The sequence below is a fragment of the Marmota monax genome, unplaced genomic scaffold (assembly GCF_021218885.2).
Source record: "Marmota monax isolate L192 unplaced genomic scaffold, Marmota_monax_Labrador192_F-V1.1 WCK01_AAM20220418_F8-fsc00041, whole genome shotgun sequence".
NCBI lineage: Eukaryota > Metazoa > Chordata > Mammalia > Rodentia > Sciuridae > Marmota > Marmota monax.
The window spans coordinates 15,828,232-15,855,905 of NW_026695238.1; the positions used below are offsets into that span (position 1 = coordinate 15,828,232).

A 27,674-nucleotide genomic window follows, 5' to 3' on the forward strand; every position below is an offset into this window, starting at 1 on the left:
ACGTAGCAATGCGTTTAGCTTCTTGGTGTTGGAAAAGAGGTGTCAAGCCATTTCTTTCAATATATTAATTTCCAGGTGACCTCAGGTGGCCATGGTTTCTAGTATTTGTACTTTAAAACATTTCCTCCGAGGTTCTGCCCAGCGGTCTCTGTCACTGAGCACACCTGAATGCTCCAAGTCAGTGTTTCCTCCACCTTCTATTGTTTATATGCTGTGACTTATCTGTGAAGAAATTTTACCAAGAAAGCTCAGAAGCCCAGGGGATGGAGAGTCTGTGCTAGCTAAGGGGAGGCAGAGGGTCTCCAGTCCTTCTGCCTGGACCGAGACCAAAGCCCACCAACGAGGGAGGCTCCTGTGTCTGATCCCCTGAGCTCTGATTGACACCCACTATCACACTGGCCCTGCAGGGTGTGGTGCGTCTTAAAAAGCTCTGTGCTGGGTAGTGACTGTGTTGTGATGGCTTCCCTGTGCCTTTTATGGGATTCTCGTGCCCACGCTGTCCTTGGATTGGGGGTCGGCTGGGGGGCCAGCTGCTCCCCGAGGTGCCAGCCCTGATTCTGGCTTCCGCCTCTGGTGATGGTGCAGAGCTCTTCACAGAGTGCTACAGCAGTGACGAGGACTTGGCAGAGCAGCTGCTGGTCTACTCCTGTGAAGCTTGGGGCGGAAGCAACTGTTTGGAGCTGGCGGTGGAGGCCACAGACCAGCATTTCATCGCCCAACCTGGGGTGCAGGTAAACACCAGCCACAGAGCTAGGTGCCCAGAAATAGGCCTTGACATCAGCTGCTATTAGCAGCTTTAAAAATATTGAAAATTAACCTTCTGCCACATAAAAGCCAATGCAGAGATGTTGGGGGATGATGTGGGAGGTGGCTGCCTTGGGTGGGGGCTGCCTTGGGTGGGGGCCGAGATGCTCACTTCAAGAGGGGTACAGGAGTGTATGAATCAGCTTTCTGTTGCTGTCACAAAATATCTGAGATAATCACCTTATAAAGAGAGAATGCTTCCTTGCTCACGGATTTGGAGGTTCCTGACTGGGGTCGGTTGTCCCTGTGGGTTTTAGGCCCACGGCGAGGCAGCATACCATGGTGGGAGACATGTGGCAGAGGAAGCTGCTCAGCTCACGGCAGCCAGGAAGCAAAGTTAGAAGAGGGGCTGGGGTCCCGCTGTCCCCTTCACAGGGACACCCCTGGAGACCCACGTCCTCTCACTAGGCCTGGCCTCCTGGACATTCCACCACCTCCACTAGCACCAAGCTGGGACCAAGTCGTTAACACGTGGGGTGTGTGGGGGACCTTCAGTGGGTTGGGCCTTAGGTTTTGATGGGCAAGTGGGAGAGCGTGGTAGCTGTGGGGAGGCGTGTGTGCGGGTTCAGCCGGAGACTGTGAAAGGGCTTCACACTAGCTGTTACTCTCACAGTGACGGGCAGTAGGGATCGAGTAGAGAGACCTATGAATGGGCAGAGTCAATCCTGACGGCTTCTGCTCTGAACTGAGCAGCCGCCCACACCTGGTGCCCAGGCTTCCCGGGAGGGGTGTGGGCGTGAGACGGGGCGGGAGGGGCGGAGGAGCGAGTGACTGCCAGGCACACCGTTACACGCTTGGAATCACAGCCCTCGTGGAGGTGGTGTCCGCCTTGCTGATGGGGCTCAGGGCTCAGGGTTCTGGAATGCCCTGCTTGCACAGCTAGGGAGCAGCAGGCTGGGTTTGAACCTACGTGGGTCGCCTACCACGACGCACACGTTACGCGTGCAGCCTACGGTCTCGCCAAGTGTTTATGAGCGAGTCCACCTGCTCCTATGAGGGAGCTGGATCCGACACTAGCCCTGGGCTGGGACGAGGACTCAGGGTCTCGTTGGTCTGTTTTGGCCTCTGCTGCAGGGGGCGGGGTTGGAGTGAGGCTGGCCGGGGCTTGGGGTGTACCTGGCAGGCTGGGCTGGCCGCCCGGGCAGAGTCCCTCTGCTCATGACCTCTCAGGCCCCAGCCCATCTTTCTGGGGTCTTGGATCTGGAGTCCCTGGGGCGACGGGCTGGTGCTCCTGTCCCAGGGTTTGGTCAGATGCCAGGTCACTAATGTTCACTGGAGATCCACCACTGGGCCCGCGGGCTCCCTGGTGGCTCCACCGGGGAAGGGACCTTGCTTCCTGCAGTCAGGTTGCTGTGTGGGGTCAGACCATCGCTGGTGACCGTGACAGCCAACCAGCGCTGCCACTGGGGCCTAATGGGGCCACAGGGTGATGGCTTGGTATGCTCGGCACCAGCAGGAGCTGGGGAGTGAGGAGGTCTGACCTCTCATTGCCTTGTTGCCCATCCAGTGGGCCCCCAAGCAAGGATTGGCAGGCAGTGCGTTCCACGGGGAGTCCCTGGAGGCAGACAGCCGCAAAGTGCTGAGGAGGAAACTCACTGAGGCCACCGGGGCTCCACCCGCTGGGACCACTGGAGACCCTGTAGAGTCGGCCTCCGTGTGGCTCCTCTGGGAGTCCTCACCTACTACCTGCACTTGCTGCTCCCTAGGGGCTGCTCCTGGGGTCCAGCCTGCCCCTCCTGAACAGAGGGTCACAGAAGCCCTCTTCTTCCTCTGAGTTTAGTGGTCCTCATGCTCCTCCTTCTCCTTGAGGAGCTGTGGGCACTGCTGGCCAGTCCCCGCCCTCCTGGTGGGCACCGAGGAGGCCCCAGCTTTCCCTTTGCTCTGTACCCCCCACAAGCTCCTCCCACTGTGGGGCTCTTTTCTGAGAGCTGTGGGTTCCTTGGCTGTCGTCAGGTTCATTGACTTTGGTCTCTTCCTTCCCGATTTCCTTTTAGTTTTCCTGCAAGACTGACACCTGCCTGTGTCTAGAAAGGGATCCCTGGGGGCCTACAGACAAGACAGGGTTGGCCATGCCCGCGAATTTGTGATCATTAGAGAAGAGAGTCAGAAGGATACTGGTGTGGACTTACACAGTGAGAATCAGCTGGTTAAAGATCCATCGGTGTATTGAACTCGCACTCACGTGGCTGTTTGAAAGCTCACATACCCCAACTTAGAAGAAAACTTAAAATCAAACAGGATTTTAAGTTGTTCTCTCATAGCCCTCACGAGTCCAGGCAGCTTATAAGAATACTAACGTAGATCTGTTTTGGGGGGGCGTGGGGGCTGGGAGAGAGGTCACCTGCGTGAATCAAATCTGTGTTGTCTTGGGTCCTTGCAGAATTTTCTTTCCAAGCAATGGTATGGAGAGATCTCCCGGGACACCAAGAACTGGAAGATCATTCTGTGTCTGTTTCTCATACCCTTGGTGGGCTGTGGCTTCGTGTCGTTCAGGTAGGAACTGGGGCACCCCCGTGTGTGTGTGTGTGTGTGTGCACGCGCGCGTGCGTGTGCGAGTGTGAAGTGTGTATGCGCGTCCACACCTGCGCGCTCTTGGGTAAGGGATGGTTCACTGCAGGGAGGCTTTTCCCGAGTCTGGTTTCAGACGGCGGGTGGTGGGGTCAGTTATCTAGGCGGAGTTGTCTGGCGGGGTCAGTCCTGGAGCCCTGTGTGGTCCCTTCCTGGATGTGTGTGTGTCGTGAGGGCTGGACCCGACCGCTCCACCGCGTGCCTGGACCATGACGTCTGGCCTCTCCTTCAGGAAGAAGCCCGTGGACAAGCACAAGCGGCTCCTGTGGCACTACGTGGCCTTCTTCACCTCCCCGTTCGTGGTCTTCTCCTGGAACGTGGTCTTCTACATCGCCTTCCTCCTGCTCTTTGCCTACGTGCTGCTCATGGACTTCCACGCGGTGCCGCACACCCCCGAGCTGGTCCTGTACGCGCTGGTCTTCGTCCTGTTCTGTGATGAAGTGAGGCAGGTAGGAGGGCTCGAGGGCTCGAGGGCGCGGGCCACGTCCTCCTAGTGCCCAGCAGAGGGGGAGCCGCTGGGGAGCTGGGGCTCAAAGTCAGGACGTCAGCGTCCCTGCTGGCTGGTTGCCCGTGAACCTGGGGTGCATTCGCAAACTGCTGGCGACCTGGGGAGATCTGCCAGCCCCGTGTTCTGCCCTCTGCCTGTGGCTAATCGATGACGGTGGGTCAGTCAGGGGTGGGGTGGTGTTCAAGGGACAGAGACCTTGGTCTGCAGCCCCTGCCATTATCAGGAGTCATCCGCGTTCCTACCGTGACTGTCGCCCTGGGAGGGGGCAGTGTAGCAGGTGGCAGGGTATCGGGGGGACTTTCCAGCAGCTAAGGGCATCGTGATGTGCCCTGTGTCAGAGCAACAGCGTTTCAAAGTCAGAGGCTCCCTGTGGGATTCAGGGAGTCGGTGTGAAATGATGATTGGGTTTATGTTGGTTTCTGGGCATCTGCAGTTTGGGGCTTCCCCTCTCCACTGTTGAATCCAAAACTTGAGCCCTGGCCTCACCTGTCGCAGGTGCTTAGTTAGTAATTCTCAAAGAGATCATGTTGATGGTGAAGAGTGGGGCTGTCCCTGAACCTGTGGGAAAAGCCGTCTGAAAAACCCTTCAGATCGGGGCTCACAGCTTGTTAGGAACTGCTGTTGCCGCCACTGCTGTGGTCCCTTCTGAGCCCAAGCCTCAAAATGTGTGGGCTCCGCAGTGTGTGCCGGGCCCTTAGAACGTACGGGGTGCTTGCAGTTTGGGGAGTAGTAGGCCCAGTGATAGAAGATGCTGTCCTGTCCGTCACAGGGCCCTGAGAACCCCACGTTGGTCTGAGCAGCCTTTCCCTGTGTGGGTGTGTGGTTTCCAGGACCCCCGGGTTGGGAAGAGTCTGAGGGCGTCTGTTCTCAGCAGGGAGCATCTTGATCCATGATGTCTGCCAGGTGGGAGGAGTGGGAGGTCCTGTGCCCTGAGGTGGGAGGTTTGGGTGGGGTGGGGCTGGGTGGAGGCGAAGAGGAAGGGCTGAGTGACCATCAGTGCTGGACGTGGCCGATTGCCGGGCTGTCTGTCTCCTGGAGTTCTCCCAGGTCCTGCAGGGGTGCAGAGCGTTTTCCCGATTTCCCCATGGGAGCCCCATGCTCTGCCTCCTGAGGCCACGGCCCTGTCCAGGTCATGCTTTGTGATGGTTTGTAAGGCTGTGGTGACAAAACACCATGGCCTGGTGGCTGCAGTGGCACGGGCTCATTGCTCACAGTTCTGGAGCCTGGAGTCTGAGGTCAGGTGTGGGCGGGGCTGGCTCCTTTCCCCGGCTTCTGTAGTTTGGGGCCCTCACTGCTGTCCCTGGGCCTGTTGATGCAACACTGTGACCCTGTGTCACATCCATGTGGTGTCTTCCCTGTGAGCCTGTCTGTGTTCTGATTTCCCCGTTTCCTGAGGACAGCGGTCACTTTGGGTGGGGGCCGTTCTGCTTCACCCGACTCCCTCCTGACTCACTCAGTCACATCACCGTGACCGTCCAGACGAGGTCCTGCTCCGAGGTGCTGAGGGTTGGACTTCCATTTGGGGTACATGATTCAGCCCATCACACGGTCCATGCGGTCTGCAGTGGCCAGCCTTGTACCTAGTTCTACTCTGACTTACTGTGTGGCAGCAGCAAAGGGAAGCAGGAAGTGAGTCACGAGGACGGGGAGGGAGCAGGGCACCCGGAGGTGCTCCCTGGCATCAAGGTGCTCAGGGCAGCCCTCCAGGTGGAGGGGACCTTGGTGCCTCATCTTGGAATGCTGGTAAACAGTAAGAAATGCTTTCCTGCTTCCTCCACCCTCATCTTCTCACACGTCCCCCCGCCAGTCTCATCCCTGACCCTGCTCCCGTCACATTAGGACACAGAAGCGCCAGGCGGGTCCTTAGGCATCTACAGGAACCATGAAGCTGAGAAAAGGGCGTGTTTCTGTTTGCCGTGGAAGGAAGAGCCCGGCCTGGCTGGGACGGCAGGGAGACGTGCCTAACTCTGAAAGCCCAGTCCCTTTTCATGTGTCCTGTCTTTCACCAAGGATTTAATGAGCACCTACTGCGTGCCAGGCCCTGCCCGAGACCCTGAAGGTACAGAATGAACCAGACAAATACCTGTGTGCCCGTGGAGCTTTCCCACTTAGGGATGACTGGTGGGGTCACTTCCAGGAGCTCTGGAGGAGAGCTGAGTGGGGGCCAGCACCGTAGGACAGGTTGGCCCAGAGGAACTGCTGCGATCACAGACATCTCTATACAAGCATCATCTGTGCATTTAGCCACTAAATCACCTGTTTGGCCTGTGGGGGGAGACCCAGGCAGCTATCCTGCTTGGAGAAGGCCTGGGGCAGGTTAGGCTGAGAGCAAGGAGGGCTCAGGGTAGGGACATGGAGTGTGAGTGGACAGAGGGCAGGGGGGGTAGGAACATCAGAAGGGAAAGTGGGCTAGAGTCATCCCTGGGGCTGCTGGAGGAAGGGAGGCCTGCAAGGCCGGAGAGCCCCTACCCTCTGCGTCCAGAATGGGGGTGCTGGGTAGGTGGTACTGAGGGTGTCCAGTCAGTGTTCCTGATCCAACACTGAGCCTGTGTTAACTCAGTGGTCCTGCCCACGGCGGCTGCGTGGCCTTGGATCCAGGGAGTCCGCAGACTGTAGCTGTGAGGGGCTTGTTGTTAAAGAACCTGCCACTTGGGGTCGCTGTTTCTCTTCTTTTCTGCAGCCAGTGCCTTTGGACTCCTAAGGGATTAGTTTCCCCCAGGAAGTGGCTCTGCTGGCCGGGTGTGGTCTTCATTAAACTGATTCACACTTGTGAGAGGAAAACAACCCCGAAATAGAGGCCACCTGATTTAAATTGTGTCTGGGAGTCAAAGAGCCTTGCTCTGTAGGTCTCCAGGTGACCTCGGCCTGGGGGCAGATACTGATGTGCTGACTTGGGGTTTTTAACCAGGACAGTCAACAGCACGGCACAGTTGCTAAATCACCTGGGCTCTGCTAAGTGGGCACCATGAGCATTTGCTTAAGATGGGGCAAGTCGCCTGTACCTTCACAGAGAGCACCATTCAATCTTGAGGCCCACCGTGTCCCCAGATCCTGAGAGAGAGCCTGAAACACGGTGCTGGTAGTTTACAAATTCAGTCTGCCTCTGCTCTTACAATCAGAGAAGAGGCCTCCTCTCACTGATGATGATGATGATGATGATGATGATGAAGATGATGATGATGAAGAAATAAAAAGAGCTTTCTCCCTGCACTGGTTCCTGGAGCCCTGGAACTGGCCTAAGGTGTCTTTGCATGAAGGCCAGGGTGACTTCTGAAGGTGACCTGGGCAAGGTCGTGTAGGCTGTGTAGGCTGCTGGTATCTGCCTGGGTCCCGGAGGGGCAGGGGCAGACCAGTGCCAGGGCAGACCCTCGTCTCACCAGGCACAGGAAAAGCAATTTGCAGTTGGAATCATGCTGGCCAGCTAGGTAGACACCCCTGCCACCTCCCCAGTGGTCAGTTCCCAGCACGCGGTCCATCCAGGGCTGCTCCAGCCGTGGCCTCCCACGGGTACTGGTTCCCAGCAGCCTCCTCTGTTGCCCACTCAGCTGCTCTTTCCACTCACTCATGGGGAAGGAGGTGCCTGGGAAGTGGGCTGTGCTTCTTGACTCCTCCCCGTGGGAGCTTGAGGGCCCTGGAGATTGAGAACAGGGAGGCCTTGCTCAGGGCGGCGCCTTAGCCTCCAGGCCTCCGTGTCCCCGTCAGGGTAGAAAGCAGGACCCGAGTACCGGCCATCTCGGGTGGAGAGATGAGTGGGCCTCGCCCTTCCGGGCCCTCTTTGCCATGGCTTTTTCGGTGTGCACAGTGAATGTGGTGGCCCTTATCTGAGCTTACTCCCCGGTGGACTTCTGTCTTCTCTCCCCTCCTCTTCACATTTGGTTTTAACATGGTTTACACCTGTCTTTCCATGGAACAGTGGGCTCCTTGAGGATCGGTATTGCACCCACTGATCTCTCTGTGTCCCAGGAGGCTGGCCCAGGGCTTGCAATCCTGTGGGCCCTCAGGAAACATACTTGGAGTAGGAGGACAGATGACAGGTTAGAGGACCCCCCTGGGACTCCCCAAATCCAGTCTATGGTGGCTAGAGAGGCGTCTCCTCCTGCATACCTTTAGTTAAGGCCTTTTACTGTCATGTGCCAGACAAATCTTACGTGGATACGGAAGCCGACAACGAGCCCAGCAGGGGTAGCCCCTCTATAACTGGGAGGTGTGTGACTGGGCTACTCACCGTGCAAGGTGGCCCCGTGCTTCCCAGGTGCCCAGGCAGGTGGTGCTCGCCCTCTGCGGCTTCATCTTGAAGGAGCAGAAGGACCAGGAGACCTTCCTCCTGACAACATGAATAGCAGAGCCGCTGGCGCCCAGCCCAGCCTCGGGTCCCCCGGGTGGTGGGGTGTGTTAGGGCTCTCTTGGCACAGAGCGGACCTGGGGGGAGGACAGGAAGCACACGGTGGTCCCAGGCTGCTGACACCTCTCTCTTCCCCTGGGCTGCAGTGGTACATGAACGGGGTGAATTATTTTACCGACCTGTGGAACGTCATGGACACGCTGGGGCTGTTCTACTTCATAGCGGGGATTGTATTTCGGTGAGTTATCCTCATTGCTTTCCCTGATTTTCGACATTGTGGGCACCAAAGTGGAGAAAAACTCTTGGGACCCTCTGAGCCCATGGGGGCTGTTGCTTGGAGTCGACTGGGAAAGGCCCCCGTCAGCATAGTCAGCCTGGTCAGCCTGGTCAGCCTGGGGTAGCATTTCCTCTCTTCCCTCCCGGGGGTCTGTGATCTTTCCTTTTGGCCTTCTAGGCTTTGGGGAGAGGGAACTACACACCAAGGAGATAAAGGGTGACGAGGATGCCGAATACCTTAGGCTACTGGTTCATTTGGGGTGTGTAACCTAAGACACGTGTGACCTTAACCTGAAAACCGGCCACGGAGCCTGTCCTTCAGCTACCAGCACAGTTCCTCAATCCCAGAGCCAGATGCGTCATCAGACAAATCCAATGCTGCCCGTGAGGGCCAAACACTAGCCGCCTCCCTGTGGAAGCGGTTGGGAAGCCCCAGGCGTGGTCCGTTGCCCACGTCCCTCCAGGCCAAAGGGGAGGCTGCTACATCGACAGGCACACAGGGCGCCACTTTGCAGAGGAGCCAACCTGCTCCCTTTTGCCCCTGTGAAGACGGCGTGCTTGCCCTCCACGGCTAAGGGACGAGAACGCCATTTCTTCCTCAATCCTTCCTGCTGGGATTGAGGATCTCAGTATTGACAGGGGTGTCCTCTGGTAGCAGGGCGGAGCTAATCAGTGTCAGGGAGACCCAGGTGAGTTTTTGAGGGAAGTTGGCAGAGCCAAGTCCAGGGGTTGGGGGTGGGGTTGGCATCATCCTGGACACCTCCCTGTGAGCCAGGAAAGATGGCAGGAGGACGTGAGGACCAGGGACAGGGAGGCAGGAGCCTCCAGAGCTCTTGGGGCCTTCTTTGGCGCCCACGTGGCAGAGGGCAGTGGTGGTGCTCCTGTCCTGTTCCACACGCTCAGCTCCTGGCTCTTAGCCGCTCCCTGATGCTTGGTTACTTTTAAAACTCGACGTTGTGATGCTTTGTCCACATCTCACAAATCTGTTCTCCTTCTCTCCATAGGCTCCACCCTTCTAATAAAAGTTCGCTGTACTCCGGCCGAGTCATTTTCTGCCTGGATTACATTATATTCACCCTAAGGTTGATCCACATTTTCACTGTAAGCAGAAATTTAGGACCCAAGATCATAATGTTGCAGAGGATGGTAAGAGTCAAGAGTCTCTCTAGCCACGGTTCTCTTGCTCCGTTCAGTTCTACTAATGACTGACAGGAGGATTTCTCCCCTAACATGATGGTTGCATTTCTCAATCAGTGATGGTTGCTTTCTTCCACGTGTCCTCATGAAGGGCGTCTCCCAGGTTGAACTTTCAGGAGAGACGGCTGGGAGTAGGAAATAAACACCCATGTTCAGATGCACACTTTACAGTGTGCTTCCAATGGAGTCTTGAACAATTTGCTAAGAGCGTGGGCAGGGAGGGGAGGATTGGAACCTGACCTCAGACCCTGGGACACATGCAGGGAGGACCCCCCACGCTCACATTGCACCAGAGGGGAAATCACACATGGCGCTGGCTCCCTAGGCTGATTCTCCATGTGGCTCAGACCTCCACTGTCTGTCTTGCAGTGAGATGGATCTGGATGAGCTCATCTGGACGTTCCTTTCCAACACCGAGGCTGAGCTTGTGGTTTTCGCTCAAAGCATATCTGAGGCAGGGAGTCACTATGAAGTCATGCTGTGTGTGCAAAAACTTAAAAAAATCAAATTGTCCATTCTTGTCTAATAAGAACTGCTTTTGTTTCCCAAGGAAAAGAAACCTACAGAAATAATTTAGGGGTTTAAAGAATGCAAGTACGTGAGGTCTAGACACAGAGAGGTCCTCCCCATAGGTCTTTGTATGTTCTTGAGCTGGGCTGTCACTCAGCGGCGGGTGCCAAGCTGGTTTGGAGACTGGTGGACACACATGCATCCTTCAGGTTTAATTCTGGAAAAGCGTTGTCCCCAGACCCAAAGGTGATGCCGGCCATTTTTTAAAATTAGCAAGCGAGCACAGGTGACCTAGAGTTTCAGGGCCCTGGGACCAGGGCTAACTGAGAACAGCCAGGCTGCGGGCCCCACTGCCCATGGGCCCGGCCCCGACTCTGTTCTGATGTCCTTCCTTGGCAGTTGGTCGATGTCTTCTTCTTCCTGTTCCTCTTTGCCGTGTGGATGGTGGCCTTCGGGGTGGCCAGGCAAGGGATCCTGAGGCAAAACGAGCAGCGCTGGAGGTGGATCTTCCGCTCGGTCATCTACGAGCCCTACCTGGCCATGTTCGGCCAGGTGCCCAGCGACGTGGATGGTAAGCCGACGTGGCTCAGGTGGAGATGGGGCTGGGAGGAGGCCAGCAGGAGGCAGCCTCCGGGGCTGATCCTGACCGCAGTTCCATGTGTTCACTGAGCGGGGGCCAGAGCGACGGACTGAAAAAACAATCCCCAAACCTGCTCTTTACTCCTAGGCAGGATTCTCCCTTGTCCCCAGCATTTCACTTTTCAAACCTTTTGAAGAATGATTTCAGAGTAACGTGGCGGCTGGAGGAACCCCGCTCACGAGCTGTGCTTTCCTACAACAGGGTAACGGGGCACCTATTTGTTTCAAAAAGAGCAATGTTGAGAAATTTGCTCTGAACCTGGAATTTAAACTTTTACATCAGCCCAGTGCCAGCTGGTTTGGGGAGGCAGCGGTGGTGGCCCGGTGGCTTAATTAGCCCATACCCAGCGCATGCGAGCAGAGCAGGGCGTGTGCTGGTGCTGGCAGTGAACTGTGTGAAGCATCTTTATGGTGCTGACATCAGCCCAGCCATCATTTCCTCTCTGCCCGCCATAGATGATGCTGACGGCCTCCTGGAGCCAGCGCCTGCCCTGATTGGTGGCACCTCTTGGTGTCCTGTGGCTCTCTCTTCTTCAGTCTCTCCGGTCCCGTGTGCTGGAGCCTCTTCCAGGACGTTAGAAACACGGTTCTTCCTCCTCTTCGTCATTATTATCCCGTCTGCTCGCCGTTCTTGCTGTTTCCCATAAGCCATTGCGTTTGTCCTCGGGACGGTCCTCCATGTTGGTGTTTTGGTCCCACTTGGGAGCATACATGGTGGCCAGTGGGGCAGCAATCTCTGCTTTTAGTGTTCTGTGTGCCCTTTTGGGGGCAACTCCGTCTTTCTGTCTCAGTCTCCCCACCATGAGCTCAGCTGTGCACCCCAGAGCCTCGATGTCATTCTTGACCCTCTTCTGCGTCCACCCCAACATCCGTGTCCTCAGCTGGCTGTGTGGACTTTGTCTCTAAGATGCTTTGACATCCTGCTGCGTCCCCGCCCCCAGCCCAACCTAAGCATCCCATTCTGTCTGCCTGCACCCTCCTCCCAACCTCCCAGCTCCCTCTCTGGCTCCCCCCATCCACGCTGCAGCCAGATGAGGAGAGTCTGATGTGTTGTCCCCTGCTTAAAACAGTCTGATGGCTTCCTGCTGTTTTAGTGTAAAAATTAAAAAAGAAAAAAAAAAGTGTGTCCGGTCGCTGGGCATCTGGATCTCTCGTTTTGGGAGGGATGATGTCTTCAGTGATGCCCACGCGGCAGGCCCTTGGCTCTGTTGGGACGCCCTGGGCACCTGCTCCTCCCGTTCGCCCCCGTGGCTGGCTCCTTCCCAGCCTTCTGCTCTCAGCTCAGAGACCCTTCCCTCTGGGTGGACTGCCCCCGTCTGTGGCCTCAGAGCCCCTGTGCGTGTCTCACCGGCTGGACCTCTAGCTCTGTGCCTGGGTACCCGCTGACCGGTGGAGGCCATGGGGCATGTGCCCTTGCTTTATCTTGACCTCAGTGAAGTCCCTAAGGAGTAGGGAGGTAGCACAGGAAGCATGGAGTGGCGGGACAGGTGACTCTGAGGTGTGTCCCTTGCTTGGATTTCCATGACCACGTCCTGGGTCCCCGGTGTGCCAGGGCCCTGGGTCCTCCGGAGGGGCCTCACTGGGCCTTTGGTTCCACCCGCTCAGGTACCACGTACGACTTCGCCCACTGCACCTTCACCGGCAACGAGTCCAAGCCGCTGTGCGTGGAGCTGGACGAGCACAGCCTGCCCCGCTTCCCCGAGTGGGTCACCATACCCCTGGTGTGCATCTACATGCTGTCCACCAACATCCTGCTCGTCAACCTGCTGGTCGCCATGTTCGGGTATGTGCCCCGTTATGTGTTCACGGGTGTCCACCCCGCGCCGGGCAGGCCAGGAGGGCCGTGAGCGCAGCAGCCAAGGGCCTCCCCGGAGGGGCTGAGAGCAGGGTCTTCAGGGCTGGGGCCTTAAAGGGACCGTACTTAAAGCACCGTTAGGAGCTGAGCCTGAAGTTGACACCAGTGGTGAGCACCTCCAGCCACCTGTGACAAATGGAGGCCGGGTGTTCAGCATCCATGAGCAGTGTCCCCGGGCGCCCAGATGCCGGCACCACGGTGACCCCGGGGGGCAGCTCTGCTCCGCTCCGAGGTTGCTTGTGCTCTATGGGACTCACTGGTGTAGATTCTAGCGTTTACAGGAGCTCAGTTGCTGCTTTAAACGGTTCAGTTTAAATGGGAGTTCAGGGAGTGGAGCCCAGAGAGCGTCTTCTCTGGGGCGCATGTCTGACGAGGCTGAGAGGGACCTGCCAGGACCTGACCATGTCTTTATTGGCTTAGGCAGTTCTCCTTCATACACTTAGAAAACGCTGTTGTGCATTCACCCTTCATCTTCCCAGAGGGTTTCAGAGTCCCCTGTGGTGGTGTCAGTGGGGGGACTTGTCCCTTTAGGGTAGGTGGTATTTCAGCCACACCAGTTCAGACGTTTACAAACAAATACACAAATTTAACAGATTATTTATTACAGCTTGATGTGGATCAGAACCCTTCAGTCAAAACCAGAAACCCAGAAGCTATGAATGACAAACTAAATAAACACATTTAGTTTCATAAAACAATTTTTTTTTAAGATAAAAGAGAGCTGAAACGAAGTGGTAAAGACAGACTGGGGAGAATGTTTTTGATGCATATGGTGGACAAAGGCTTTTAATTCCTAATAAAGGAAGAACTCCTGAATTTATAGAAAGATGATCCCAGAGAAAAACTGGTAGAGACAATGACCGTGCAGTTCAGAGGAGGGAAATTCAGGTAGCTAAACGCATGTGAAAAGGAGCTCGACCCTCTGGGAGGGAAAGTTCAGATTAAGACAGATGCTGGTCTTGCACCGTGGGATGGGCGGAAGTTGAAGGGAGCCTGTGGTGTCACAGACGAGGCTGCGAAGTGACATTGCTGCTGGGGCACACATAGCCACCAAGTCTTTGGAAAGTAATCTGATCATAGCTACTAAAGGGAAAAACACACAGACCTTTAATCAAACCTTCTCACACCTGGGAATCTGACAGAGGTGCATACAAAGGTGTTTCCTGGGTCATTTTTAATACCTGTCGGTAGGGGAATGATTGAATAAAGCGTCTTTTATCTGTACTATAGAATATTATACAATCCTTAAAAAGATAAAGTAAGTTCTGTGTTTATTGAAGGATGGCATTTTTAATATAAAAAACAAATTACAGACTAGTTTTAGGGTGTACTCTTATTTTCTAATCACTAACACTAATATCTTAAAACTTCAGTTATACATTTCACTTGTTACAACCACATATTGCTTTTTAATTTAGAAAGAGAACGAGGACAGTCAGTTGCTACACAGAGGCCTGAGGCTGTGAGAGGTACAGACTACACAGGAGGGTCACCTGCTCTGTTTGTCAGGGGCAGGCACATCTACGTGGGACATGTGCCTCTGGGGACATCACACGGAGTGGCCTTCTGGTCTCCCATGGTCCAGTGCATCCCTTGCTCTGCTTAGAACCCTCGAAGGATTTTATTTTAATTCCAGTCTCCTCACTCCCCCAGGGGGCTGTGTGACTTGACCCTGGAACACACCTTCAGGTCCCCTGCTGTCCGGTCTGCCCCCCAGGAAGGCCCCCTGTTCCTCCCTAAGCGGGGCCACCTGCTCGGCGCGATGCTTTTGTGCAGGCTCGTCCTGCTTCCCGACTCCCGGCTCTGTCCTCTCCTTTCTTTCCCTTCATGAGCTCAGCCTCCCTGATGTCCTCTTTCCTTTGTGGAGAGGGTCCTTAGACCACGAAGCACGTTTCTTCTGGACAGGAGGCTCCGAGGGTGGAGATTGCGCCTTGATCTCAGCCCTGGGGCCTTGTGGGTTTGGTGAAGGAGGAGGACAGTGTCCTTTGCACGCCCTGTTCACTAATCAGCTAGTGGTCACGAGGCTGCTTCCTGGTGTGTCACTGCTGAGGAGCCTCGTGGTCAGCAGCAGTGCAGGAGCTCCGTCACAAAATGTACAGCATCTGCTCTGTGCAGGTGCCTGGGCCACAGAGGCCATGTGGCCACTGGTGTCCCAAGTTCTCCCAGAGGGAATGTGCCACCCTTTCCCTCCCACTCGTGACTAGGGAGGGACTCAGGAACACAGAAGCTTCTCCCTCAGCAAGCCAGACAGTGTCACCGTGTCCAAATGATGTCTACATGTCAAAGGGGCCCACCGTCCCAGCCGGCAGAGACGTGGCAGGTGACAGGTATCGATGTATCACAAGCAAGGGAAGAAGAGTGGGTCTCAAACCTGAGGAAGAGGGAGGTGGAGTGGGGCTTGGTGCTCTGCAGTGACAACAGATTCCATTGAGCTTATCCTGGAGAGGCGCAGCAAAAACCGGAAGTGAATATATCTGCAGAAATTAAACACGAGGCTGTGACCCGTGAGTTGCACCAGCTCAGTTGGTCTCAGCATCTGTGTTGCAAATTGTTCACAAAAGCCGTTTACGAGGGCCTTGCCGTGTTTGTAATCCATTATCTACATCATGATCATGGATGGTAGGATTTGGAGTTCAGAGGGACGTGAGCCCAAACTGACACGGGTGGGTAAGGAGGTAAATCTGCAGCTCACATCTGGGCCAACCCCAGGGGTCTGGCTGGACTCGTCTCCTTCTGTGAGGCCCCAGCTGTGCCCTAGCGGTTTTTGCCCCTTTGGTGCTTCAGAGTGAGAGCCGGGGACCCCGTTCCTGGGAGTCCGGATTAGCCTGGCTTAACCCAGGGCCTTTTCCTATGTTACTCCCTGGCTTGAGAGCAGCTGGAGGGGCCATTGTGGTTCCTGGGCTAAGTCCTCAGAGCACTGTTTCGGGTCACTTTTAATGTTGCTCAGGGCTTACTGTATGAGCTGTCCCTGACTGTGACCTCCTTTAAAAACTCTACCATGCCCAAAGGCCACCTTATGAAGGCACTGTACACATACCTTTGAGTCACCCAGGCAGGCTGCAGGGCTCTCGGGACGGTATTCAGTGGCAAAGGAAATGGTTGCAAACATCTGTGATTATTTTACGTTAAAGTGCTCTGTCCCAGGCCCTGTGTGGCTTATCAGAGGCGCGAAGTGAACTTGGAGTGGCCCTTGAAGCACTGTGTCCTGAAGGGGAACTCACCCACTGCGGCTCTGTCCAGGACCCATCAACCATGAGGTCTAGACTTATTTCCGAGAATGATTACTTACAAATCTTAGGAACAATATATGCTTATTATCAACATGCAGAAAAGTAGGAGGAAGAAAATAATCCCCCGTGTAGACTAAAGGCTTGCTGCTACTTCAACAACATGAGACCTTATGACATGATATTATATAATATGATATCATAGATATCGTTATGATACGTTATGACATAATCCGATCATCATGGAAAAGCTGTTTACAGGGGAGGGAGTCGTGACGTGAGAGGGAATATTGGCAACAGAGCTGGTGTCAGCAGTGACCAAGTGGAGGAGCCGTGCTCAGAGGTCCTGGTACCCGGAGCCCAGAGAGCCGTGGGGGCTGGAGAAGCAGGGACCATGAGTGAGGCTGGGAGGAGGTGGAGAGGTGGGCAGTGGATGCAGAAGTTTCTTTTAAAGACCTGGGCATTTCCTGCAGGTGAAGGAGATTTCCTGGGCCTCCACACAGGTGCGTGGCGCCATCTTGGTTGTGATAGCAACACTATGGACTAAGTTGAATTATCACTTAAAATCCAGTGAGTTGACATTGCTGGTGCCACTCCCTGCTGGGGCTGCTGGCTTCCTGCCGGCCCCTCCCCTCTCATCTTGGGATAATCACACTTATTTCCTCTTATCAGCCACATCCTCTCGGATCTTACCTAACCCACTTCAGATCCACCCACACCCTTGCCTATCCCTAATATAAAGTCACTTCATTTCAAAAATAGTGAAACTAGGACATCTTCACCATTTTCCCTGACTGTTGCTCAGTTGCCTTTAAGTTTCAGAAAAGATGGCGTATTCTTTTTTCCCAATCCCCACGTGATAATTGTGCATGTTTGTGGGCACAGTGTGATGTTTCACTACGTGTACATGGTGTGTAGTGATCAATCAGGATAATTAGCATATCCAGTTTCTTGATGCTGGTAAAACAAGTTCCTCTCTTTGGTTATTTTGAAACACACTGTTATTGGGAATGAGAGGGAACCGGATGTGTCAACTGCCCCCCACACAGATGGAGGGCGCATAGGTGGCCCCCAGGCGTGGGGCAGTACTGGGTAGACATGGTGGCTGGGCTGCCCAGGAAGGTTGGGATCAGCTGGGAGCTGGGAGGGGTGTCCACTAAGCCACGTCCAGCTGACCCACTTCTTGTGCTTCGGGTTATCCTGAGGTCCTGCCATGGGATCAGCATCTACTCTTTCTTTGTGAATTTTGCACAGACTTTGCATTCTGGTGTAATCAGTCTTTCTATTTTGGTTTTACTACCAAATGGCTTTCATTACTGAAATGTTAATTTTTTTAATCATTTTAACATCTGTTGTACAAGTTCTCATTATTCCTATTCCAAGCTTTCCTGACTGTTCTTGTGTATTTAATTGTGTGGAGAAGCTCAAAGCCCATCTTGCAAATCTTTTCTTTTTCCTTCCAAAAGGAAAAAAAAATCTTGTGAATTTTACTGTGAGGATGCTGACTTTTTAAAATTATTTAGGAGAAGTCGGCCTTACTATCTAGAGAGAATAGTTGATCTCTGTGTATTCAACTATATACAGTCCTCAGTAAAGTCACCTGGGTTTCTCGTGGGTCTGGCAGAGTTTTGTTAATTTATTTCCAGCCTTTTATGGTTCTGAACAGAATTGCTATTATGTTTTTTTCCAGTGGCTACTTTCTGATGTGTAGGAAGGCTATTAACGTTTTGCTTATTTCTTTTAGAACAAGTCTTCTTCCTGAACTGTCTCTTTTTTCTTTTCTTTTTATCACATTCTGGAAGTTTCTTTTATTCCCTATTTATTAAGCTCCTTTCTCCTTCTCTTTTTCCTAATCAGAAAAGGATGTTGGGCATGGCCAGAAGACTTTCTAGCAACATTGGAATCATATTTTCCTTTTGGTCTAGTGTTATGATGTATTATACAAATGATAAGTCATAGAACTGTTCTGAATATTTAGTCATCTTTCAACCCTGTGGTCACGGCATATTATTCTTTTAACATACTTCTGGGTTTCGTTATGCACAAGGCTCTCTGAATTCTACGTGTCTGTTATCTGTTAGGGACATTTCCAGGCTCAGTGGATTTCTAAGAATTTGGCCTTCTGTGGGGTTTTCGCTTCCTCTTCCTGCCCTGCTCAGCTGGTCTCAGCAGTTGACTTTGGTCATCTCTGCTCACCTCCAGCCAACAGAAGGGTTACCAGGGGCAGGACGCTCAAGGTCACAGGCGCCATGGGACATGTGGCATTGAAGGGAAAATGGCAGGCTGGGGTCAGCGGTTGGCGGGGAGACAGGAACCATCCGTCGGGTGGTGAGACCCTGGGCGTGGCTGGTCCCTAGGCCACTCTTACACGTGTGTGGCCCTGGGGTGTGGTGTGCGCGTGCTGGCACCAGAAAGCCCTTCTCTGTGAGTACCCTTTGTCCTCTACAGGTATGACAGTAACAGCTAAACAATATATAAATTACTTGAGCAAAGCAGTGCCCAACTATCAGCCACCCCAGGGGGACCCTGTTCTATGTGGTTCCAGCTGGAACTGACTGGGGGCTGTGGAAGCTGCCTTCATACCGGGAAGGTGGACCTCAGTGTCTAGGCCAGCTTCTTCAAGGCCAACTAGGGCCCGTGGGGTTCGAGCAGAGACGCTCTTGGGATTGACATCCAGGCCTCTGCTAGCTCAGCCTTACCCAGTGGGAAGCCGAAGCAGGTTGTTACCATTTATGTGGGAAAGGGTGCTGGTTCTGGGATTTACACGTTCCTCTGAGTGCTGCTGTTACAACAAGATGTCCTTGGAGGTTTCTCCCAAGGAGGAAATGACCCAATGACATGTGAGGCAGAGCTCTTTCAAATGGAGAATGAAACAAATGCAAAGCTATGTTTTTCAGGCCCTGGGTCAGGGGTGCAGACCTGCTCTGTCTGGGCAGCTGGGGTCTCTGCTTTGTTCCAAGCACCCAAAGAAGCAGTGCCCAGTGAACCTGCACCCATTTGGTCCCTCTACTCCTCTTGGCCATTCTTAACTCAAGGATGGTAAAAAAAAAAAAAAAAAACAAAACAGATGAGGGGCTGGACTGGACCCTGGTTACGGTTTGCCAACCCCTCCTCCTGCAGATCTAGAAGGTGCCCGATGTTTTAACTGACCCCCAGTGACCAGGTAAGCCACAGCGCCGTCTCTTCCTGTGTGGCCCTTCCTGGTAGCAGCTCTGTTCTGAGCCCTAAGAAAGGGAGGGAGGCCCACCTGCCAGAGAGGCCAGGGCCCTACTGGAAGCTGCAGAAAACGTGCCTCCCTTCAGCCGGACTCGTGAATTTCTTTCAGATAAAACCTCTGCAGACAGCATCTGACCCATCGAAGCAGATGCAGACCTTTTTCATGTGCGTTGGTGTTTGGGCAGTCAGTATAATCCATTCTGGACGAGATAGGTCAAATTTTAAGATGTTTTTAGGGACAATAACTTGGGCCAGTTGTTTGGCACAAAGTCTGAAACTGTGATTTCTGGAAAGTTCTCAGGCTGGATGTCATTAACTTGGGAGGTGCCATGGATCTGTCTTACTGCAGCAGCAGCAGCAGCTGTACACGGTGTCCTTTGTGGGCATCAGAACCAGAGAAGGCGGGTAGCGCAGCTTGGTATTAGCTTCCCAGCAGCCTGACCTACATTCGGAAGAAGTGCAAGGCTGACTCTTGGATTCAGTGTGCTGTGCTATGACAGAGAACGGAACTGTCTGTCTTCCACCTAAAAAAATCTACCACATAAGGTTGGTGTGAAGATCAGTCAAGTGACCATTTTATAGGCCAGGTATAGGAGCTTTCGCATAGTAGGTGTTCAGTAAACACAAACTCCTTACCCTTAAAGATCTCACACTGATTGTAAGACACTTGGAAAGCAGAAAAGAGGAGAAAGGACACCAGAGGTAGTGCTGGAGATGCCCCTGGCTGGGGACAGGCCCCTTTCTCCCTGTGTGTGATTTTCATAGATGAGGTGGTAAGAACAAGTTCAAGGCTAGTCATTGTCCCTTACATGAACTGTGCAAACAGCTCTATAAACACAATCTTCAAAGCTGCTTGAAGAATCTTATTGATAAGCTTATCTCACAATATACTTTCTTACACCAGGTGGTTCATTTCTGCTGGTCAGGGACGAGGACAGCGGTCACCTGCAGTGCCGTGGCCAATACCCCTGTGTGTGTATAGCCATCGTCATGTTTTTTTCCTTGGTATCTCCTTCTTAGGTTAAATTCCCAGAAGTGAAGTCCCTGGGTCAAAGGGAAGGTCATTTTTAACAGTCTTGATAAATGCTTCAAACCCTTTCTCCAGACTGCTTGCATCAGGCATGTTTAAGGGGGGCAAATTATTCCTAAGGAGTCGACATTCTGGGCCTCTTTAGCTAACACAATAGCAAACAAGTGGAAAAAGAGAATCCTTGAAAGATCTTGAAGTTAAAGTGATTTCAAAGTTCATTGAACATGTTTTTGTGATTAGCAAAGAACAAAGCAACAGCTAGACACTCTGGGGGCCAGCGTGGACTGAAGGTGGCCTGGTGGCAGGTCACCTGGTCCTCGTGTCAGCGTGGACTGTGTCCCGTCTGGGCTTTGGCAGTGGTGGGAGTTGTTTAATGTCACTGTTACGGGGTTCGGGATGGTGGACACGTGCCGACGCTAAGACTTGCCTTTCCCCCTCTGGCCAGCTACACGGTGGGCACCGTCCAGGAGAACAATGACCAGGTCTGGAAGTTCCAGAGGTACTTCCTGGTGCAGGAGTACTGCAGCCGCCTCAACATCCCCTTCCCCTTCGTCGTCTTCGCCTACTTCTACATGGTGGTGAAGAAGTGCTTCAAGTGCTGCTGCAAGGAGAGGAGCGCGGGATCCTCCGCCTGCTGTGAGTGGCTCAGCCTCAGGGCTTGGGTTCAGCGAGGGACTCAGCGGGGGACGTGGGGTCCACATCACAGCAGGAGGGATTCTCAGTTCCCCACTCAAATTAGCACACCTCTAAAGATGAGGCATGGGAAGATTGGGAAGGCATTATGGATCTGCTGGGTAGCCTTATTTGGGGGGAATAACTTTTGGACAGACATAATCATAACATAAATAGTATGTTAATTAAATAGGTAAAACAATTGAACTGACTAAATAGGATATTGAACTAGCAGAGTTCATGGGATAGTATCAAACTGTGACTTTGGTTTTGCATTTCATTGGTACACGAAATTCATAGCCCTGGCTTTAGTAGGGTGCATGACTTTTTGGGTTGCTTATCTTTGTCAGCTTTCCATCACTGTAATGAACTACCTGAGGCAATTAACTTATGAAGAAGAAAGGTTTATGTAGCTCACAGTTCTGGAGGTTCCATTCCAAGATTGGGTGGCTCCATTACTTTGGGCCTGGCGGGAGCACTGGGTGGGCAATGTCAAGGAGCACATGGTGGAACAAATGCCTTACATCACGAGCCAGGAAGCAGGAGTGATTCAGAGACAGGTGGGTCATCCCCTTGAATGGCGAGTTCCCAGTGACCTAGGCCCCACCTATCAGAGGTATCCCCACCTCCCAACAGTGCTGCCTAGCTCTGAGGGTCTTGCTGGCTGGACATGGGGGCACCGGGCGCTGGCTTCTTTGGCACTGGTCTCTTCAGCAGCCGAGCCCTCGTTGGCTGTACCAGGAGAGCCTTTTTCTATTCTTTCCTGGCCGCCTTGCAAAATTTCCAAGTCTTTCTGTTCCTTTTTGTTCCTGATTCTGGCTGTAAGTCTGGCTGAAAGCAGCCAGAATGTCCGTGCTCCAGCCTGAGTGCATCCTCCCCGGCTGAGCCAGTTCATCCCTTCCAGGCGTGGCCCCCCTCAAAGTCCCAGGGGAAGACAAACACACAGAGTCCTTGCTGTGGTGTAACAAGGGTGGCCTCTAGTCCGTCCCAGGACAGCCCCCCTCCCATGTGAAGCTCTGTCTTCGCTGCCCACTGTCTGTCCACATCACTCTGGTTTTCTGAACACCCACCAGAATTGCCCGCTCCCCCGGACCCCTCCAGACTCCCCTGTAGGCCACATCCGAGGGCTGTCCCTCACCTTCAGGTGTGACCAGGCAGTGGCTGCCCCTCCTCACTGGCTTCCTGTCACTCTGAATGTCTGAGGCTGAACCCCAAAAGCTTTATTCATCCCGGTGGTGGTGGGTCTAGTCAAGATGGGGCAGCCCCACGGCTTTGGGCCTCTGTCCAGGGCCCTGGGTGGCTCTGCAGGGACCGTGTGGTGGAGAGGACCACTTACGTGGTGAACCAGGAAACAGCGCCTGGGGCTGGGGTGCACACCCCCTCAAGTGCGTCCTCAGGACCTGAGGACCTGCCTCCATCTCTCTGCTCAGCTGTCCCTCCACCTCCCGACGGTGCCACCTGGGAGCCAGCCTGCAGGAAGGCGCAGTGCCACAGGCACCTGGGCTTGAGCACCCAGCATGGGGCCCCGCTGTCCCTCCCGGGTCCTCACACGCCCCGAAAGGAATAGCTCTTTCCTCTCACCCCATTCTCAGCTCACTGCCCTGTGCCCCACCTCTGAAGTCCACTGTCCCCATGAGTAGATTGAGGATCCGATTTTATTTCCATCATTGGAAAGGCCTCCCTGGGCAGGACCTGCGGGCGCCGCGGATGCCGTGGAAATGCACCGACTCGAATCCAGAATATGGCCGTTAGCAACTGGGGATAGAAAGGAGCTCCTTGACCTGCATGAAGTTATGACTTATCCGGTCAGTCTAGTGGCCGTGGAGGAGGAAGGGTGCCTTTCCCTCTCCCCGTCTTAGGTAGTGGCTGAGGCTCCTGGGAGAAAACACTGTCCAGCCACAGAAAAGCCCGGGCCTTTATTCCATATGGATTTCATGTGGCCCAGGAGCCTCCGGAGGAAGTGAAGGTCGGGAGAGACAAACTGGAGATTTATTTTTATAGTAGGGTTGATGAAGAGTGGAGGGTGTTAGGGAACAGGCTAGGGCCAGGGGTCTCATCTAAAGGGAATGAACTGGGGGACGTGGCAGGGCCCATGGCTCAGCCTCCTCTCTGGGCCCTCAACCTCAGAGGCTGGGATGCCTCTCTCCTCCCCATGAGGAGGGCCCATCTCACCTGGGCCCTTAGGCCTGCTTCAGAAGTGAGTCAGAGGGTCCTGTCTTGGTTTATGACCTGCTTCGGGGGAGAAGGGCGAGGGAGAGTCAGAGAGAAGGTCCCACAGCCGCTGCTCCCTGAATCCCTCCAGCTTGAAATGCCTAATATGCAAGGTGCTGTACTGGGGCAGCCTGTCCTGACTCCCACCATCGCTTACCCAAGGGCTGGTGGAAATGTTCTCATAAAATGTCAAAGATGGAGAATTCAAGTTAGAAATGGAAATCGCTGGGTTCACGTACTTTCCAAAAGCAAGAGCCTACCGACTTCTCTTCCCACCATTCTCTTTGGGAGAGTTTTTATGAAACCCAACCAACGTTTACTGAGGATCCGAATTTAAAGATAGACGAAGAACGAGGATGGATGGGAATTGTGGGTAGGCAAGAAAAGCTCAGCATGGGGGGGCACACCCCATCAGCAAACAGGAATTGGGTACCCTAAGAGCAGAGCTGCAGCAGGAGGCGCCTGGTCCTGCACACGGACCGACTTCGGTTCTGGGGGCACAGCCATGAAAGTGGCCCGTGGGGCTGGGCTCCTGGCTGAGGTCTCATGGGAGCCAAACCAGAGATGGGGCAGAGTACTGTGGGGAGCCTGTGGCACAGGGGGGAAGGGGGCCCAGGGGCATCAGTTCATCCAGTAGCTGGCGCTGTGGACACAGTGAAAGTGAGAGAGAGACTTTCTGTGCCCTCACCCAGGGCCCATAGACTAGGGGTTGGAAACGACAACTAAAAAGCCTTAGTTGAAAAGCGTGGGAATTGCTCCTTTTGAAGAGTGAATGTGGGGGTGGGATAGCCCGTAAGGACCCTTAAGCCCTGGACTGCAGGGAAGACCTGCTAGAGGAAGGAATAGACAGGCCGAGACTCAGAGGAGGGATTGGAGTGGACAGGAAGAGGCGGGGCTGGGATGGGGCTGCAGTGAGGAGCGAGGCAGGTCAGAGGTCAGAGGAAGTGGAGGGCTGTGGAGGCTAACATAAGGTCTATGCGTGTCCCCCAGCCAAGTTCTGGATCCCGCTGCCCCTCCCTGTGCCCCAGGCCCTGGTGCCCCAGTGCATCTTCCTGAATCCCAGAGGAAAAAATGTAGGCAAGAGACACAGCTAGAGATGGTGACAGGGTCACGGAGCGTGCCTTCCAAAACCTGGTGGTCACTGGGCCTGCTCTCTTCAGGTGACGTGAGCAGAGGACCTGCAGGCCTGCTCCGGGGCTGTCACGATCACCAGGGGACATTCTGCCTCTGAGTTCCCGATGCTCGTTCTTGTGACCTGGGAAGAGTAGCCCCTGAGGAGTGCAGGGGCAGATCTTAAGATCTTTCCTCCCCTGGGAGTACTGGGGGGGGGGGGAATGGTCTTCATTATAATGGAAAAAAACGGGCGTTGAGGACAATTCTTTCTATATTTTTTATTGGTGCAAAATGGTTATACATAATGGTGGGATTTGTTGCCACACATTTGCACATGCATGTGACCTGACGGTATTTCCCATCTCAGCTGAGGGCAGTCTGGACGGTGGAAATCTAAGGGAGAATCCGGTCTAAGCCACTGGAGGAACATGGTCAGTGTGTTCTGTCCTCCTCTTGGCTTTTTGCCGGGTGAGCTAGAGTTTCTCCCATTGCTGACTTGTTCCTGCTGCTAGGTGTGCGTCTCCAGTGGCTGCTGGATGTGTCGGGTCCTGTCCCTTCCTTGGTGTTAGGCAAAATGGTCGCTAGCTGCCCTCCCTGGGGTTCATGTTCCATATTGAGCAGAAAGTAAAAATGTGAATTTTACTAACCTAAACATGACAATTGATGACAACTAAGAAAAATTGAACTTGCCAAGAACCATAATTTTTTATAGTTTTTTTTTTTTACGTGGAAAAAGAGGCCAGATTTACATAAATATGGCCTTAAACATTGGTTTAACATATTTCAGGCTATCCCCAGAGCTCTGACCCCCTACAGACAGGCTTCCAGAATGTCAGTGTACCAATCACACTCCATAATGTCATGGTCACCTTTTATAGCAGCATTATCAAGGCACCAACTGTATCTCTGAGGATGTCATTTACTGTGACCCACAGGAAGTTGCCTTTCTGTAGGAAGGTGTGTTGACAGTTTGGAGAAATTGCTCTCTCTTCCCATAATTTTGCCTCAGAAAGCAAAGTGAGTCACTTCCCACGTTTGCCTGACATCTGAAGTCCTGGTGTGGAATCTCAGGGCACTAAGACCATATCCAAGTCTCTGGGGCATGTAATGACATTCCCTGGGCTGATGTGGCTCTGTCTCGAAACCATTTCATAGACGAGCATCCGCAGGACCTGGGAGAGGACTGGGGGAACCAACACATGCCATAGGGAGGCTTATTAAGTTTCTTTTATTTGTTTTCCTCAGTGAATTCAAATAAAAAACCAAGCAGTGGATACAGGTCGCAGTGAGGGTGATTGTGACTCAGTGTGAAGAGAAAGCAGTGTCTGCGTCTCGTGCTGTCCGGAAATGAGACGAACGGCCCCGAGAGGCAGTGAATGGCCCCCCAGCACCGGGATTCAGGGGGCCGAGGTGGGCAGAAGGGCTCTAGGGGATTAAGGTCCATTCTCCAAAGGTCCTCGGCACTCAGCCCAGGATCCGGGGAACCAGGAAAATCAGTGTGTCAGGAGACCCGGCAGCCCCCCGATTCGGGCCAGGTTGAGAGAGCAAGATGAGAGCACCGCCTTCCCCACGCGTGTCCAGCGCTTAAGCGCCACGTGAGCGCAGCGTGGAGTCACGTCCCCCAACTGGCCCTAAGTGGGACACAGCTTCAGCTCAAGGAAGCAAACAGATGGGCCAGAAACGGCCGATGTTGACGTGGCCCGTCCTGTGATGAGCCCCAGGGGAGTGTGACCGCACAGTAAGCGGAGCACCTTTGTGAGCTGCGGGCATTCTGCTTCTTCCAGCAGTTCTTGTTCTCAGGAGGGAGCAAAGAGATAGAGGGAAGGGGAGTCCAGAGCAGGCCAGGGTCCTCTCCACCACAATGGCCAGCGAGGATGGAGAGCCAGTGTGCTGCTAGAGATGCCCAGGCCACCTGGTCCTGCCTGCTCATTTGCTTCTCGGAGATTCCAGAAACCACAGCATTCTGCGGTTGCCAGAGCCTCCTGTTGGCAACTCTCTTCCTAAACGTACTTTGCATTTGCCTCCAGATGATGGGGAAGTCATGGTTTAATTTTGAAATGGCCCTTCTTTGGAGGAAAGTGCAAGATTTGTCCAATAACTTTCAGGAAGGCTGAATCCAAACTTTCAGGTTTGGGAACACTTTAAAGTAATTAAAAAGTATGCTACTCAGTAATCGCATTTCTATAAAATATATATTTTTTGTGATTAAGATAGCAATCCATATTCATTACAGAACATTTGGAAAATACAGAAAATCACAAGTACAGATCAAGGGCACATGTAATCCCCCATTCAGGGATCAATATTTTCAGCATTCTGGCATTTATTCTATTACTCTCATGTGGATATGTAATTATTGAGTTATTCTATGCATATGCACTCTAATTGAATTTGTTTATTTACTAACATTACATGGTAAGCGTTTTCAATATCCATAAATTTAAAATATATAATAATTGTGAACTGTGGCTATATAATTAATTTAACCAATCCCTGGTTGTTAAACATATAGGTTGTTTTGACTCTTATTAGCATATGATATTATGGTAAAGGATTTTATGCAATAATTTCCCAGCACATCATTAATTTTCTTTGCACATCATTAATGTTTTTTTCTAGAGTAACTCTAGAAATAATGATTTATAGAACCAGTTTTAGAAATCATTTCTAGAAAAGAAATTTCCAGATAAAGACTATGCATACTTTCAAGCTTGTGCATTGCCTGTCCCACCTCCAGCTTCTCATCGCATCACCCCAAAGGCTGTAGTAGTGTAGACTTTTCCATCCTGTGGGTGGCCTGCTTCTCCACATCCTTGCCAACACAGCACGTAGTCAATATTTTAGACCCTCCTAATTTTGCAGTGGGATCAGAGAAAATGCTATGTCCTCAGGCCAGCTAGCGTTTCTTAAAGAGGTTGGTCATTTGTCATTCCTGTTCTCTGCCCACCTGTGGTCAGGAGCCTTGAACCTTTCTGGGTTGATTTTTAAGTATTTCTGTTGGGCTCCTGCATAGACTTTAGTTTGAAGAAATGACATTGCCAACTACTTTGCTAGGAAAAATGCAATTGAAGAAAAATTGGGTAAGAATGACTTTGTAAAGTGAGTAATCAGCATCTAGAAATGAATTTGCTGTGGAGGATTTGCTTGAGTCCAGCCACTTGCATAGTGATCCTGTCTTTGGCCCTAATTAATTCTATTTCAATCCAGAAAGATATTATAATCCCTAAACTCTAATATAAGAATTAATACCTTTAAGTGGTAAGTTAAAAGTAAAAACTACATAAATCCAAGTGGCCACCTGCACAAACCTGTGCTTCCTGAATCCATGAGTTTACGAGGAGCTTTGATGTCCATTGTGGCATAGTACCTGAAACCTGGGTGGCATGATGACGTTTGCCTGACATCTGAAGGGCTCAGGCACTTCAACAAGTTGAACTAAGAATCTTATGGGGACTTGCTCCAGGCCAGTTTGGCAGCATGCCCTGGCTTACAGGGAAAGGCCAGAG

General features: G+C 52.9%; 1 protein-coding gene across 2 annotated transcripts in view; it reads left to right on the plus strand.

Annotated features, from left to right (window-relative positions):
• Positions 1-27,674, plus strand: part of Trpm8 (transient receptor potential cation channel subfamily M member 8) — an 84,846-nt gene that overhangs the window by 43,123 nt on the left and 14,049 nt on the right. For both annotated transcript variants that reach the window (XM_046439932.2, XM_046439934.2), the window contains exons 15-22: positions 586-731; positions 3,185-3,297; positions 3,605-3,821; positions 8,369-8,460; positions 9,503-9,644; positions 10,605-10,776; positions 12,450-12,627; positions 20,618-20,808. In XM_046439932.2, coding sequence (XP_046295888.1) covers positions 586-731; positions 3,185-3,297; positions 3,605-3,821; positions 8,369-8,460; positions 9,503-9,644; positions 10,605-10,776; positions 12,450-12,627; positions 20,618-20,808 — 1,251 coding nt within the window. The remainder of the gene's footprint in view (positions 1-585; positions 732-3,184; positions 3,298-3,604; positions 3,822-8,368; positions 8,461-9,502; positions 9,645-10,604; positions 10,777-12,449; positions 12,628-20,617; positions 20,809-27,674) is intronic.